This window comes from Calliopsis andreniformis, chromosome 5, assembly GCF_051401765.1.
Source record: "Calliopsis andreniformis isolate RMS-2024a chromosome 5, iyCalAndr_principal, whole genome shotgun sequence".
NCBI classification, from domain to species: domain Eukaryota; kingdom Metazoa; phylum Arthropoda; class Insecta; order Hymenoptera; family Andrenidae; genus Calliopsis; species Calliopsis andreniformis.
The window spans coordinates 18030885-18046869 of NC_135066.1; the positions used below are offsets into that span (position 1 = coordinate 18030885).

The 15985-nt window shown below is 38.3% G+C and overlaps 4 protein-coding genes and 1 long non-coding RNA gene across 7 annotated transcripts in view; 4 read left to right on the forward strand and 1 right to left on the reverse strand.

The window, feature by feature from the left end:
- The first annotated feature begins 546 nt into the window (after window positions 1-546).
- On the forward strand, window positions 547-3092 carry LOC143179717 (zinc finger protein-like 1 homolog). The gene is made up of 3 exons (XM_076379039.1): window positions 547-801; window positions 976-1281; window positions 1355-3092. Exons 1-3 carry the CDS (start codon window positions 700-702, stop codon window positions 1916-1918), a joined length of 972 nt encoding a protein of 323 aa, XP_076235154.1. The 5' UTR covers window positions 547-699; the 3' UTR covers window positions 1919-3092.
- A 141-nt stretch (window positions 3093-3233) lies between these two features.
- On the forward strand, window positions 3234-6307 carry Sro (SDR family oxidoreductase shroud). Its single transcript, XM_076379038.1, has 5 exons — window positions 3234-3414; window positions 3845-4126; window positions 4636-4941; window positions 5128-5359; window positions 5820-6307. The coding sequence occupies exons 1-5, from the start codon at window positions 3255-3257 to the stop codon at window positions 6076-6078; spliced, it is 1239 nt and encodes a 412-aa protein (XP_076235153.1). The 5' UTR covers window positions 3234-3254; the 3' UTR covers window positions 6079-6307.
- LOC143179720 (uncharacterized) lies at window positions 5266-9768 on the reverse strand. Its single transcript, XR_013001997.1, has 2 exons — window positions 7943-9768; window positions 5266-5386 (listed from the first exon to the last, which is right to left on the reverse strand). It is a non-coding gene; the product is annotated as an uncharacterized LOC143179720 (long non-coding RNA).
- Window positions 6463-7739, forward strand: LOC143179719 (NPC intracellular cholesterol transporter 2). Its single transcript, XM_076379043.1, has 3 exons — window positions 6463-6679; window positions 6898-7065; window positions 7392-7739. The coding sequence occupies exons 1-3, from the start codon at window positions 6661-6663 to the stop codon at window positions 7655-7657; spliced, it is 453 nt and encodes a 150-aa protein (XP_076235158.1). The 5' UTR covers window positions 6463-6660; the 3' UTR covers window positions 7658-7739.
- A 2506-nt stretch (window positions 9769-12274) lies between the features above and the next one.
- Window positions 12275-15985, forward strand: part of Atpalpha (sodium/potassium-transporting ATPase subunit alpha) — a 105499-nt gene continuing 101788 nt past the window's right edge. For all 3 annotated transcript variants that reach the window (XM_076379032.1, XM_076379030.1, XM_076379031.1), the window contains exon 1: window positions 12275-12319. In XM_076379032.1, the coding sequence (XP_076235147.1) occupies window positions 12290-12319 (30 nt within the window). In that variant the 5' untranslated portion in view covers window positions 12275-12289. The remainder of the gene's footprint in view (window positions 12320-15985) is intronic.

Consider the following 15985-nt stretch of genomic DNA (forward strand, 5'->3'; position numbering starts at 1 on the left):
CAAGATAGGAATGATTTAAAATATGAAAATACTCGAATTACTGGTACACTTTTACAGAAAAATAATGAAACTATTTTCTGTGTCTGCAAATCGCTAGTCCGTAATGGTCCATGCACTTCACGAACCAAGTCAAATTTAAAACAAATTATTAGAAAAATATCAATGTAAATTCCCACTAAGTCATTCTTTATATTTCTTTATAGAATAGTCACAATTATTTAAAATGATCACTTAACAAAAATATTTACATTGAACAAGGGATATACACATTTCGGAGCTTGTACCGGCACAAGCATTTGTTGAACCTTTTCTCTGACAGAAATAATTTATTAGAAACAATATCTTGTCCATTTGAAAATGTCAAAATTACTGATTGAATTGAATCATGTTTTTATAGTTTTTTTAATGATTTATCAGAGTAGATTACGATAACCTGAACTTTTCAAGAAATTCGTGGATTTGCCGAGCATTGCTAAACAAAGAATCTCATTGGCTCTTTCCTCTCAGTCTCTCTGTAAAATGTCAGACGACGTGGCCGATATAACATGGAGGCCGTGTCATACGCTGAAGCTTAAATTGTCATGGGACAGCGATATGTCATGCGAAAAGACTCATTTATACAATTGTTTTTTATCAACTAGTCATTGATCGTGCCGCCTTAAATTATATAGTGTTGTAAGTGTATCATTCGGCTGAAGTATGGGGCTGTGCAAGTGTCCGAAAAGGAGAGTGACAAACCTATTTTGTTTTGAACACCGTGTCAATGTTTGTGAACATTGTATGGTTACAAATCACCCAAAGGTACTTTATCTTATTCCTAACAAAAGCGCACGTGTTTCGAATGAATCAGTTAGAACTTTGTTTCGATGATGTAATCACGTTTACCTTTATGCCATAAATGGTTTAATAGTTGTGCATTGTTTGTGTAGCTACTTGAGGACATTATTTAAACAATAGTTTTTTATATTTTTTCAGTGCATCGTACAGTCGTATATTCTGTGGCTTCACGATCATGACTACAATCCAATCTGTACATTGTGTTCGGTAAACCTAAGTGAGGGAGATTGTGTTAGGCTAACTTGTTATCATATGTTTCATTGGGCATGTTTGGATAAATATGCGAGAGAACTGCCAGCTACAACAGCACCAGCAGGATATACTTGTCCATCGTGCAAGGAATGTATTTTTCCCGATTCAAAGCTGGTATCACCTGTGGCAGATGTATTGAGAGAAAAATTAGGAGGCGTCAACTGGGCACGTGCTGGACTTGGTTTGCCCTTGGTAAATATGTTCGAGACATTGCGTACAATAAAATATATGGCTAATATGTATTTAATTTACTTTTGTTTCACAGCTCAGCGAAGACAGAGAACAAAAGCCTGAACAAGAACGTCCATTACTTAGAGCAGAGACTACATTGTATCAAAATCATACGTTGACAACCTCTTCGTCTCCTGCAGTAGCTACAGCACGTTCTAGTAGCAGTGTGAACTCAGTACATGCTAATATAAACAATGTGCATTTAAATAACCAGAAGGCTGGTCCACCTTATTCCGTTGTAAATATTGATTCGTCTATGGGTTTGTCTAATCCAACATCGAGAAAAGTTTGCGAAGCTTATGATGACCCAAAAGAAATTTCATTTGATCATGATGAAAATAAATATAAACGAAAGTCTGCCATTGAATGGTTCTTGAGGTGGTGGAAATTAATCGCGAGTCCACCAACACGACGTAGAAATGCACCTGGACCACTGTATAAAAGATATGCAGTGATAGGTGTCATGGGCATACTAGCCTTTATTGGAATTTTAATTTTGTTCTCTTGGCTCGGAAGAATGGCTACCGATGGAGATCCGAGTTACGATCTTCGTGCAAATCCAAATGTTATGGTCCATGATAAACCTTCTGGTATTTAATATACATTAATTTACAAACCATGGTTTGAAAGAAAACATTGAGAGTATAACATGAATGAAATGCATAATGTGTGTAAGAAAATGATTGTAAAATAGTATGGTAATTGAAGCTATGTATTGACTGAAGTATAATTTCATTCTGAGAGAATAGTTAGTTTAAAGCACAGTACGTTATTAGCCTTAATATTTGTTAATCATTATGTAAAGTATGCTTTATAATTAAGTTGTACATTTCACTCTGTAAAGACTTACGAATTTGCAACAAATTTTGCGTAATCTATAAACCGTTAGTCCTTTTAGAATATTATGTAAGAGAAATGAATAAGAATCGCTGCCAATCTCAGTCAACAGAAAATTATAATACTGATAACGACGCTAGTTAGAAATGCACTGTTTCATTGTACTCATTTTAGAGCAGGATTTTAATTTGTTTAGAATAGAAATCTTGATAACATCGTTTTGCAAGTATTTTTCTTAATAATATTACGGCGTTTCCGCCAATCTAAATATTTCCGGTCTCGATTGAATGAATACAAATATTTCTGTATATTAAAGGAAAATACATTTTAAAACGTTTTTAAAGAGGTCATTGTTTTTTCGTCGAAGAAAACGTGGAAACTAGAAGAGATCAAATTCAGAAAATTCAATGTATTCAATTTATTCACGCGTCATGTGATCGTACTTGCAATTCAGATGAGTCTAGCGACAGATCCAAGAAATATCGACCCATGAAATATTAAAATCTTTTAGCTAATCGAATTGGTGACCTACAACACTTTCAAGTTTAAATTGAAATTTTTTATTTTAAACTCAAGGGCTACAGAAGTCTAATATAAAATAATGATAATTCCTTTTAATCAGTAAACGTATTTCCAACTGTTTAAACCGCTTTCGCGTATTCTCCCCCTTGAATTTTGAAAAAGAAACGCCACGAGCCGCGAAGGCGAAGTGGGGAAGCTTTGATTTTCTTTCGTTTCACGTTCTACAGCTACAGCAGCCATTCGTGAGCAGTACGAGGACACTATCGCTTGTCTTTTGATACTCGTGTTACTTGCTCACGTGTCGCAACCAAGTGTTTTGACGGAAACTTTTTTTGTAAATCCATGGATCTTTTGTCAAATACAGTTCATTTTTAGGATTGTACTCTGCTAATAAACATTAACTGTTAAAATAACAGGACATAATTTCTACTTTAAGCCATATACGAACTGTAATACAGTATTAAATATTAAAACTCGATATTCTGTGAAAAAGTTAAAATTGAAAATTACAATCAACAAGTTCATATACTAATACCATAATTCAGATCAATTATCTTGTACGCAATTATTCAACAATGGAATTAGTCAGATCAGTTGTCAATGGTGGATTAACAAGGTGTATCAAGAGGTATTCTGCAATATTCGCAGTCGATGTAACAACTTCAATCGCAGCTGCTTATTTGTGGAACAAAGGGTACAAAACCTTAGCACCAACGATCTCTTTATGTTGCATCGGTAAGAAAGTACAAATTTTATGAGAAAATTAATCACTAACAAACATTAACTTAATTACTGTACCTACTAACAATCATGTACTTAATTCTTAAAGTATTAATACTCTTCCGAAAATAATACCATTTGGAGACGAAATAAATTCAAGAGTACTTGGTATATCAGATATATCTACGAATTTCGAATAAAAACTGATCGTATCACGGTATATCCGCTTATCTACTTACCAGTAGACTATCCTCTTATCAGAATGCAAAATCAGCAAAATAATGATACAATCGTGGCATGTGAACAATAGAATAATGAATCACAATCATAAACTGTAAATGAAAATTATTCCACTTTGTTATGAAATAATATTAAGATACATTTATTAACTTATACAGTATTGAATAATCGCAAAAAAAAGTACTTGTAACAATTGTCTTTCCAGGTGGAAATTACTTGTACTGTCGCATAAAATCACGAGACAGAATAACTCCAAATCAGGCTGTTGTCATAACGGGTTGTGATTCTGGATTGGGATACAGTCTAGCTCTGCATTGCCGGCAGCTTGGGGCAGCTGTAATCGCTGGTGTACTGAAAAATGACAGTCCTGGGGCTAAAAAATTAAGAGAAAAAGACATATATGTATATCCCCTCGATAATACCAAAACTGAAAGTGTCACAGAATTCGCGACCTCTGTTCGTACAGTTTTGGCAGAAAAAAATTTGGGTAAATATAAAGCTGTTTTATGACAAAAAAGCTGCGAAAAAGAGTTCTCTACAGTAGCTCCACGTAACACATAAAAATCGATAATACTACCCCACATTTATGATAAAGTGTTTTAATGTAATTCAAATATGAGTAACAAGTATCGAATTAACAACTATTTTCAGAGTGAAATATTATATACTCTAGAAAAATTGCCGAAACATCAATTTTTACATACAATAGTCTCGTTTGGAAATTATTTTTAATAATTACAAAGGTGTCCTGCTGTGATTGCATAGCTTAGGTCTAAATATCGAACTATTCTCGAACTTTGAAAACTATTTAAGGAAATTTGAATACTGACTATTTAGAAAGTTGAAAAAGTTTAAAAAGACGTTTGAAGAAGTTTTAGTTTTGTTCTCATTTTTTACTTTTCCTCTTACCAATTTTCAATAAGTTCTCCAAGAAAAAGTTTCCATTCTTTACAAAGGGCAATCGATCTAGCAAAAATCGTAAAATTCCCTTTGCAGCATTACGGTGCATGGTCAATAATGCCGCGGTGATGATCTTCGGGGAATTTGAATGGCAAACAGAGGATCAGATCAGGAGTCAAGTGGAAGTGAACTTCCTCGGCAGCATGAGAATCACTCGAGAGCTGATGCCGATGATCCGCGCCCACTCTAGCAGGATTATCGTGATTTCAAGCCATTGCAACATACAACCGATTCCTGGCGTGGCAGCTTACAGTGGGACCAAAGCTGCGATTACCGCTTGGGCCACCGCCATCAGGGTGGAATTGAAGAAATATGGCATCAATGTTGTGTGTTTCATCCCTGGTCTGTAAATGAAAAATTACTTGAGTTTAGAATGTTTAATGTTTAAAGTTTGTTATACGAAAAATTGAAAAGAAAAGTGTTAAATAGATAGTAAATGATTAAAATCTACTGTAGTGTTAGATTACTTTACTATTTTCAAATTTGGATAAAAAAATTAATTATTGCGTACCTTATTCGATCTCATAGGTTCCTTCGTTAGAGAAAGCAACATAATGTTAAGGCAGGCCGAATATTTCGAATCGATGAGGAACTCAATGTCTGAGGAAGCGAGATCCTTTTACGGTGATTACTTCACTACATACTCCCAATACTTCTCATCTGTGTCGCAAGGTACAAGTTTGCAAAAGCTACAGGATCGAGGCATCTATGAAGCTTTCGAAGGTGCTCTCCTCGACAAGTATCCATCGGCGGTTTACAAGTAAGTCCATCCATCCAAAGTGAATTTCTGAAACATCATTTAAAGACAACGTTTAAAATAATTTGACTTAATCCCGAAAAATAATTATAAAGAAAGAGTTAAAGAAAAAATGATTGAAAATGTCAAATGTTTGTACCTAATGTGTGATTTATAGACCATAGAAGTTTGTTAAAGCTAACTGATTTCAATGTACCTTTCTGATCACAAACCGTAGACTAATTGAACACTCTCTACTTGACTATGAAACTGGTATGTATCAACCTTATCGCGTCTCACGATTAAGATTATGACGACATACAATTTTTGCCTGACTAACTGGACACCTGCATTCGAACACCTGGGCCATAGATTAAAGAAAAAGAAATCAATTAATTTATCTCAAGTGACGCGCGCAATCAGTTCTTTCCTTAGGACACATTATCAACTAAGAGCTAATAAATTACTACGAATGTTTGTTTAGGAATGAAACATGGAGATACTTTATTTATCACGCACTGTTTACTATTACGCCCACGTGTTTGAGGGATCGATTGGTCTTGAAATTTGTGCAAGGACCTTCTTGGACAAAGAAAAACGAAGCATCCATTGTTAATGCATCAGAAGCGAAAAAACAGGGCACTTCCGAACCATTTAACTCCAATACGCCAATGGAAAACTTCGATCCTGTAGCAGATGAAAAGAAGACCATGGAGAATCACAACTCTGATTCGAAAATTTGAAAATTTTAATTTTGTACCTTCTAGAGTCACATGGAATTGAATATCTGTCAATTATTATATGCTACATTTAAATAAATACAATATTTCTTTAACAAAACTATATTATTCGTTGCGGTTACTTAAAATGGAAGGATTTTTGTTAATAAAAACTGAATCTTTTCATATGTGTACGTAAACTATTGTTTTATAATTTCGATAGAAGAGCGATTAGAAGTTTCTAGTATTTTTTGAATCTGATGTTTAGCGAACACCTGTTGATGAAATGTATCTGATAAAACAGTAGTTTAATAAAAATTTTGATTACAAAGTACTTCGGACAGGGTACTTATCAATTCTAAACCACCTACAACTAACTCTAACTATTTCTTGATGTTCCAGTAATTCTTTTCTTATCGATCGTTCAATGATTGTCTATAGCTCTGAAATGTCAGGTGCACGTCCCAAGTGTATGTGAATTTTGATAATTATTCTCGATTGCGCTCAAACGATTAGATAGTGTAGGAGAATAAATAGCTACCCAGCTGGCCGACCAAGCATCAGTTTTTCTTGGACACAAGAATAAGCAGAAACAAACCAAGCAAAATGGCTTTCATTACCTACGGTAAGTTACAGAAAATAAGTCCCAGGACTTTGAACATTTTCTTCAATAGCGCTACTACTTATTTTAAAATACTTCAAAAATACTTCAAAAACTTTTGCAATAAATTCTTCGCTGCAAAATTACTGTCTTGTACAGCTCATGCTTTGAAAGACAATCTTTATGAAGTTCGAAAATCAAGTGAAATTTTATAATTAACAAAATTTGTCTTATTATTGCAGTATACATTGTAGCAGCGTTCCTCGTTGCCGATTCCTTCCAGACCCAGTTCCAAACCTGCAGTAATGGTGGTCCAACTCCTGTGAAAGTTGAAGTCACGGGATGCACCACCCTGCCTTGCCCCTTCAAGAAGGGTAGCTCCGTCACTGGAGATCTCACCTTCGTTGTCCGTAAGTAGAGTAAAAGATACTGAAGAAAATGACTAATGGAAAAAACCATGAATGAAGAAAACAAGTAATTAAAAATCGAGGTTTAATTTCGACTCTTTTGAATAGGTACTTATAGATCTCTAATATCTATTAGTAAGCACGGTGACTTAAGTTCGTGGTCATATTTCTTTGAACCATAACAGAAGATTAGACAAAAAGTAAAGCAGTTACAAAGTGGACAGATTTTGTATAGTACTTAACAAAAATATCGATCAATCAAATATTCTATCAACACCCTAATAATTACAACATTAAATGAATGTTTCTCACTTAACAATCTTTTACAGCAAGGAGCACGAAAACACTCAAACCAGACGTAAATATACAGTTGGGAGACATGCACATAAAATACCCACTCCCGCAACAGAATGCTTGCCTGGGTCTTACCAATGCTAGATGCCCATTGGACAAAGGTGAACAAGTTACCTACAAGCTGAAGATGCCTGTCGAGAAGTTCTACCCCAAGGTATCCATGGTCATCGACTTTGCTCTGGTTGACGACCAGGGGCAGGTCCAGATGTGCGTCAAGATCCCAGCTAAGGTTATCGACTAAACATGTTTCACAACTCTGATATGACGAAATGGACCATGTGTTTATGATATGAATTATTTTATTATAAATATATTTTAATTGAAGAATATCCAATCGCTTTCATTCTTACACACCTGACCTATCCAGTACGAAGAAATACCTATTTACCGAATTTTCCCACTTCTAAAAACTTGACTGCAAACTTCATTGCGAGTCTGAAGGATTCTGTTCGATGAAGAATCTCTTCAACATAAATTTCGAGTTGACTGTAACGTTATTGCACCCAGAAACTTTACTACAAAATACCTTTTGACAGTCAGACGCTGAAGACGTATTTCACGGAGAGTAACTAAGAATAATCGTAACAAAGATCGTCGTTTGACAAGATCCAGAAGCTTTATACCTCCTTTAACTCGGTTTGCCGTGTGATTAGTGAATTTCAGTAGATGGGAAATAAAGCATGTCCTGTTATATACGTAAGTTCAGTGGAGGAAGGGTGAGGATGAAAATCCAGGGGGTACGGGCGTATGCCTGACCCACATCTCTGTACGACGATCGACCCGGTCGTATGGCTCTGTAAGATATCTAGCAACGCCTTTAAACCCACCCATTACGTGAACAATAATTCTTCAACAACTCCAGGAATACCACTAACTACAAGCAATTCAACAAAATTCGAAATTCTCTCTACATTTCATTTATTAATCAATAATCCTGTTTTTAAAATTCATCTTTATTAAAATCAACGATTGAATACTCCTCACCTAAAAAGCAGACCAGATCTCGAGAACAGTTCAACGCTCTCACCCATGACCGAAGTCGCTCGGCCTTCTCGAATTTGTATTTTCCTCAAACAACGTAAGCGTCTCATCGATCACTCTACAAGAATCGCTCATGTACGCAAGGCGAACCATCTCGAAAAAATTCCATCGACATTCGATGGGAGTGTCACCCACGCAAATCGATCAATTTAATCAAATTAGTAGTGTCCGCGGGCACACGTGGCTCGCCTCGACGCGCGTGCTTCTATAGAGGGTGGGTTGCAACTTGCGTCAATCGTTCACAAATTTGTCGGCGTCCTTGGCATTATTTTGCCTAGATGACGATCGCGTTTTCACGCGTTAAGATATAAAATTGGACCACTCGCCTACGTGTGCTCGGGAGTAATTAAACCTTCAAGTCAGGGAAGAGAATTCGGAAGTCGAGGGGAGCAGGGAGACGTGTCATAGCCATTGCTCGTTCCGCTTGCTCACGGAAAGGAACGTGTAGGAAATGGATACGCCGAGCCATGTCAGACTACACGACATTCGTATTCTCTCTTTCGTGTATGCCTCTTCCTGAGCGTCTTCTCTAACTCCCTTCTCCCCATTTTACTCTTCAAGAATCGCTCGCCTCAGGGGCGCGTACGTAATACCGATTCCAGTGAAGTCACTGTGCCAATAACGATTCTAGAGCTGGGTGTGCCTCGCGTATGAACCCCACGTCGAAAATAAACAGGTGGCGTAGAGGCAAATTGCTGTTGAGTTAGCGCTGGCAGTAGATGAGTTTTCACCCTTGACTGATATGAATGGGATTACAGTCTTTGTATGAGAAGTATAAGTTACAAAGATTGATGAATTGAAAAGTTGTGAATTCTTTTAATATTGCTATTAGTAGTTTTTTATAATGGGATCAGTGATCCCACCATAACTTGAAGGGTAGCATGGAGCAAAGGGTAGCTTTCCCAATTTTGGTATAGGGAATATTGCCATGTATATCATAGTAGATAATTCTTTAGATTTTGTATTGTGATCGAGAGGAACAGGCTAAAACTCATTTGCTCGGAACAGTACCGATAACGCTTGTCGACGAGTATCTCCATTATAGATGCTCTGTTAGCGATATTAGCGATATTGTAGCATGCAATAGATACACGAATGCCAATTATCGATATCACTAAATAATTGCATGCGATTGCGAGTAGTAGATTCAATGCATACATACATAACAGTATTGGACGATTTCATTATTGAGCACCTTTATTAATCTAAATATCGATAAATCGAAAGATCATCGATATATGTATTTCCTTTCAAAAAGCATAAAATATTAATCATTCACTAATTTCCTTATCTCTCTTGAAAAACTACCTGTTGGCAATTCATTTCACCCCCTAAATTACTTATGGAATATCTACCTTAATAGTTTTCTGTGTAAACTTGTAGTTTCATAAACGGCATACAAGAAAAAACACTGAAAGGCAGAAAAGAGTATAAACTCATAAGTATACAAGGCAGGGTTTTGTATGCATCTGTCCTCACAAATGAGACTGCTCTCTTTTCGACGCAAGTCCTCTTATCCGATGCACTCGACAGTGAACGCATCGGATGAAAAATGGCTCGGTTTACGCGTGCAGAGATACGGTCCCGTGAGAGATTAATGAGACGCGTGTCTTAGGTCATTACAAATGGGAATGCAGAGCCGACCAGTTCGCGGGGCGTTACGAGAGATACCTCTAAATGGGAAGCAGTTATTTTTGTTGCCATTCTTTTCTTCCTCCCTCTTTTTCGCTCCTTCGTTTGAGTCGATAAATGTTTATGACTCGAGGGATGAGCATTGAAGTCGATGGAGACAAATCGCGTTACTGAAAGGTAAATGTCAAGGAGGAGCGATTGTACTGGTTTGGTGACAACAATGCCCGGCGTTAGAGGCACGCTCAGAGCAGTTTTGTCCGGCTTTCAATGATTAGTAGGGCAGCTATCGTCACCGAGACAGACTTTTGTACAGAACTCGGGGAGTTCGCGTTCCACCCACGTTTCAGTCAAAGCGTTATACAATACTGATGCAACGCTGTCACATCACGAAGTGGCGTGCATCTACGTGAGCGGTGAAACGAATAAGAGAGAAGAGTAATCGAGTTACAAGTCGACATTTTCGTCCTGATCGAATAAAATAAATTGAGCAGGTGATATTCGTGAGACAAATCAATTCGGACAATCGTATGAATATTTTCGTATTTAGTTCTGCTTCGAATGAAATTTTTATTTTCTAGGTGTATTCAATTTTAGAAAATACACTGTTCCAGATGAGATTTAAAAAATAAGAGTTTCAAAAATTTTTGCAGCTTTCAAAACTTAAAATTTTTGAACACATTAGATAATTTATATATTTATTTCCTGAGATGTTTGAATACTTTAATGTTCCAGTATTTTAAAATTTGAACATCTGAATACTTGAAATTTGTAAACCTTACAAGGATTTGAAAATTTGGTAACTTGAAAATAATTCGGGATAAAAATCACAACTCTGTAATATAGTGCAGCTCTGCACTATTTATTACAAAAAAAGAAGAAAAAACTCCCATTCATAAATGTCAAACTTTATTTCCATTTTCATTTCTCTTAATTGAAGCTTCCCTCCTGATGTAATAAAATTCTTTTCCCGCTCTATGTTACCTATTGGATAACCAATAAAATAAACCTGCATTCATTTCGCGAATGGACCAATCAAAAAATACCTTACGTCCCAACTCAACCAAATTCAGAGACCAAGAAGAAACCCATAGAAATGAATCACAGGTCTCGTTACTTCCCCTGCACTTACATTAGTGCGCGACATATTTTTCGGTCACTTGAACGTTGCATCGCGTCAGTCTACTCGTCAAACCTCCCTGGAATTCGAAATTCGCAAAAAAGTATGGTCCGCGTGACCGCGGTTAATCAACGAGGATCAACGAGGGCAAGAGCGCATGAAAAGGTTAATACGCTCTGAATTAAACCGCTCCCTTCTTCGTCCCATATCCCCGATCCAGAAGAAGACGAAGAAAGCGTAAGGCCCGATGCACACGAGCGATATTTCGACGCACGATCTCGTTGCGATCATATGCCTGTCTTCATTGTTCGTAATTAGGAAAACAAAGAAAAACATATAACCGCGACGAAATCGCGCGTCAAAATATCGCTCGTGTGTATTAGCCTTAAGCAAGACCAGCATGATCTCTCTGCTACTTGCACCAAATCTCGGTCTCGTAAATTCTCTGCTGTCTAATCGTTACGAGATATGCGCGAGGGCAGCCCGGAAACACGGAGATCATCGATCACTCGCTCGATAACCGACGACAGCAGGAGGAAAGCGAGAAGCGGAGCAGGATGAGGCCCCGCGCGACATTAGTGTTCGAACACCGACTCTCTTGTCGCTGGAGAGACGGAGAAAGGCTATCCAGCGCGTAAAGGACGAGAGAGCAGCGTTTCGTGTCGTGACGAGCACAGAGGACAACGTATAGCATCGGCAGGGGAGAGAGTGGGGCTGTATTATAATTACCGAGCGAACGCGAGTGAAAGGGACCTGCCGAAAGCGGGGAGGGGGCACGGTGTGATGAGCCGGGGTGCCTTCGTTCGCTTTGTAAACTCGTGCTCCTCGTAGTGCGTGGTAGTATGGAAAGACGCTTCGCGGCGTTGTGACGTCAGCACGTGTTTTGGTTCACGCGTGAAACTCTCCTCGGTCTGCGTATTCGTTGCGTCCCCGACGTGGAAGTGAACGTGATACTATTCCACGTGCATCGAGGAACGATCCAGTGCCCTGGATAGTGATACGGATTGGCAACTGGTGATCGTAAGTGCAGCGGCGTGCAGCAGATAGTTGGGACGTCGACCGACGGCCATCATTGTTGTCAAGATGGCGTCGAAAGGGAAGCTAGCTACTGAGGTCAGTAACATTCTTTGACTTTTTGCATTGTTACGCGCGTTCGGCGCGGGTTCGACGACAATGCAAGCGCGGCAGAAATTGATGGTTAAGAGATGGATCGAGCGGCCGACGCGCGATCCTCTTACTTTATCGATCGTTTTATCGATCGTGCCACGCGCTTCGTGCAGCGAGAGGCCATGCGTCGCAGGAACGTCATAGTGGCCAATAAACCACGCCCTTGAATGGGTCCCCCTTCGAGTTTCTTAGAAATTTTCCTTATTCGATTCTTGTAATATATTACGATTGAGCAGTATTGATTGAGTAATAATGAGCGTGTGAATATTTCGGAATACGATGTTTCTACAAAACTCGGTCACATTGTAGTTTTCATGAGGAAAGTCTTCGATGAGGAAAAAGTGGAAGCGCGTGATAGCTCGTTTCGAGTAGTTAAGTCGTTTGAGTTTAGGTAACTTGGAACTATTTTACTTCTGTTAAGGTGTTACTTACATGATTTCAAATATCTTTCCAAATTTCGAGTCAAATGAAGAATAGTTACATTCGTAAAGTAGATTCAAGTTATTTCAATGCAGATGACTTGAAGCGTCAAGTAATCTGATTGAACGGAACTTAAGATAGATTGCGTACGATGAATGTGTCACGAAGGAAGCATTATATATATGGAGTATACCATTTTTTACTCCAAAATATAAACAGTGCTTTTTCTAGATTTTCATTTTTGAGGTACACTATTTAAAATTTCATCTTTGTAAATATTATTTGAAATTATTCAAAGTACATTTTGTCCACGTCATAAACAGGTGACTTTGCAATACGTGGTACGAGTATTTATTTCATCGTAAACTATCTAATCTGTGTGCACTAGTAATCTCTTGCAGATGTTACTTGCATATAAATCAGGTCTGCTGGGATTATTTTTTATCGTCTCGTATTACGATATCTCGACTTATCCAGTTATTTGTCGTTACATTTTTTTGAGAAATGTATAACATGTCATTAGACCACGAAGAGAAACACATATTTTGCGTAATGTTTACGAGTATCCTCTTTCGATTCCCATTAACGATAATGTCATTCCTAAAGGCATTACGAATCGGAGCGGTGAAAGTATTTCGAAGGTTATGTTCTTGTTTACACAGCGGGGCGTCATTAACAGCAATTTAGACTGTATACATTTTTCTCATTAATGATAGCTTAATAGTTCTCTACAACTTCTACCTCAATTTTCAATTTTAAAAGTAAATATCCGAGAATATACCTTTCAGCAAGATTTCATTTTTCAATATTACTATTCATGTCAATAAATACTGCTGGATTTATTGAATTCCATTAACGCAGCAGTTAGAACGGAAACGGCCATAAACTCGTTATAATTGTTTCGCATGTCTCCATGTATCAATTCGAACACAAATATTGTCTGTGATCCTTGCGTTAATAAAAGGCTATCTACGGTTTTGAAATACAGCTGATGCAGATACTTTTGTTTGTATCACGTATTCCAGCTTCCCCGTGATAATATTTATCTATTATCTCGCGCAATTCTACTCAAACTTTCGCCAAAATAAAACTGCCTTTGAAACACGGATTTCAAATTCTTTCCTTGTAAACAAACCATTTAGCTGCCCTTGAAGTCCCTCACTGATACGATAATAGCATTCGATAAATTGGTGGCCAAAACGAGTCGAAAGAAAACATTTCCGCGATAAGGTCGTGATAAATTGCCCGACATTCTCTATACCAGAAGTGTGTCAAGGTCACGTGTTTGGTTAACGGCCGCCATCCCACGGGAAAATGTGAAGCGACAAGCTCACGAAATCCCCTAGAAAATGTTGCACGAAGCTACTTTCCTCTCTATCGACAGACTGTAACCAATGGCTGGAAAGCTACACGGAAAAATATCTCTGATGTTTCCCAATTTGAACGTACCACACACGTACACACATTCGTGAAAGAATCAATGGGGTAATAAATATTCCTCGATATTCACGTGAAAAGCGGGCTTTATTTTCACTATTACGAAGCATCGATTTATTACGCGACACGCGATAATGCAAGGCCGTCGATATCGATGAACATCACCGTTTCAAAATTTATTTTTAAACTCTAATATCGAGCTACTCTATACGCGTTTTTCAACATCGAATAGATTTGACCGAAATTGTTTTCATCTTGGCAACTCGCCACGCATCGAACGCAAGGAAATGGATCTTATTTTTATGTATCGAGGTTCGACCTAAATTTCAAAGGTCCATACGCGACCGGTCCGCACAATGGCGGCCCATAATAATGGAAATTGGCCCCTCTGGTCGGAAATGGTAACCACAATGCCGATTAGCTGTGTAAGCCGCTTTTGTTGGGTGGCCCGTCGAAAAATCGGCGGCATAGACCCCGATTGAAACCGTCCCTCATTGAAATCTACGCTTCTGCAATTACTTCCTTGGCCACCGTGAATGTTTTTGTCCGAAGGTTGTTGACCTCGACCGATAATGACTGTTTTCTGTACTGCTGGCCGAGATCGCGCATGAGTATGGCTCTTTGGCATGAGCTGTTTTTCTTCCTGGAACTTTAATTACTTTCCTGCTGCAAGTATTACTGATCACCCGAGAGAAAAGTATTGTACATTTCGTTGCAGCTCTTTTTAATTACGTTATCTAGGAGGATATAGGTACTGTCAATAAGAGTAGAAATATTTTATATACCTGAAGAAAGAGTAGAAGAATATTATTAAAACTGCGCAAAAAAATATTTCAATATATATAGTCACTTTGTAATTGATTATTATTATGGTTTAGGGACGTCTGAGGTTTTTTGTATCTAGTTACGGCCCTGACCGGAGTAGATGTTTCATAGTCCAGCCGCTAGGTGGCGGGAGATGTCCCAATAAGCACACAATGTAGCAAGTTCTGACACGACGATCCTCCTGTCTCTTTTTTTCTCATTCCTCAAACGCCCCTCTCTCTCGTTCTCGTCTCACCTTCGACGCTAATTTGAACGATACGGTTCGCGCTTATTATCGCTAAATTAGCCATTATGTCGTTATTTTAACGAGTCGATGTGTGTCAGGGGGCCGTGCACACGCTTCCAGTGCGCTCCGCTGTATTTCCTCGTTCAGTCTCTCTTATGCTTAGTCGGCATACTGTCGCGAAATCATCCCTCTTTGAATAATATCCACGATAAAGCACGCTCGCCTCTGTTGCATAACCGTTCGACTCGGTTTCTTAGAAACTTATGTTTACATTCTATGCCTTCCGTTTCCTAACCTAGAAATCGAATAGCTGCACTCTTGTAGTTGTAGGTTATGTCAATGCGAGTTCCCATTCGATCAAGAGACAAAATTAGGTTGGTAGCGGGCTGAAGTTATTAACAGAGTACCTGTTTCGACTTATACGTAATACCTACTACCTTTTCGAGCGGTACCGAGCGCATCACGAAAATCTATTTTCGTCCCCGTCCACATTCCGCGATTTAAATGAAAGTTTGATCGACCTCGACGTCACTCCGAGGGCACCTTGGAAATTGCCAAGCTCTTTCGATCCCGTATGAAATGTAAATTACCCACGTGGAATGGGCGTACGTGATTTTCCACTGTATTTACCTTAATTGATATGGCCGATGAACATGGCGGTTTCCGGCGGACGACGAGATCCCGATGGAACTTTCCCTCACGCT

Coding starts and splice junctions, on each gene's coding strand:
- Sro (XM_076379038.1), top strand. CDS start 3,255: ATGGAATTAGTCAGATCAGTTGTCAATGGTGGATTAACAAGGTGTATC. Junction 4,942..5,127: donor TGTTGTGTGTTTCATCCCTG/GTCTGTAAATGA, acceptor TCGATCTCATAG/GTTCCTTCGTTAGAGAAAGC. Junction 5,360..5,819: donor TATCCATCGGCGGTTTACAA/GTAAGTCCATCC, acceptor ATGTTTGTTTAG/GAATGAAACATGGAGATACT.
- LOC143179717 (XM_076379039.1), top strand. CDS start 700: ATGGGGCTGTGCAAGTGTCCGAAAAGGAGAGTGACAAACCTATTTTGT. Junction 802..975: donor TGGTTACAAATCACCCAAAG/GTACTTTATCTT, acceptor ATATTTTTTCAG/TGCATCGTACAGTCGTATAT. Junction 1,282..1,354: donor CTGGACTTGGTTTGCCCTTG/GTAAATATGTTC, acceptor TTTGTTTCACAG/CTCAGCGAAGACAGAGAACA.
- LOC143179719 (XM_076379043.1), top strand. Junction 7,066..7,391: donor AGATCTCACCTTCGTTGTCC/GTAAGTAGAGTA, acceptor AATCTTTTACAG/CAAGGAGCACGAAAACACTC.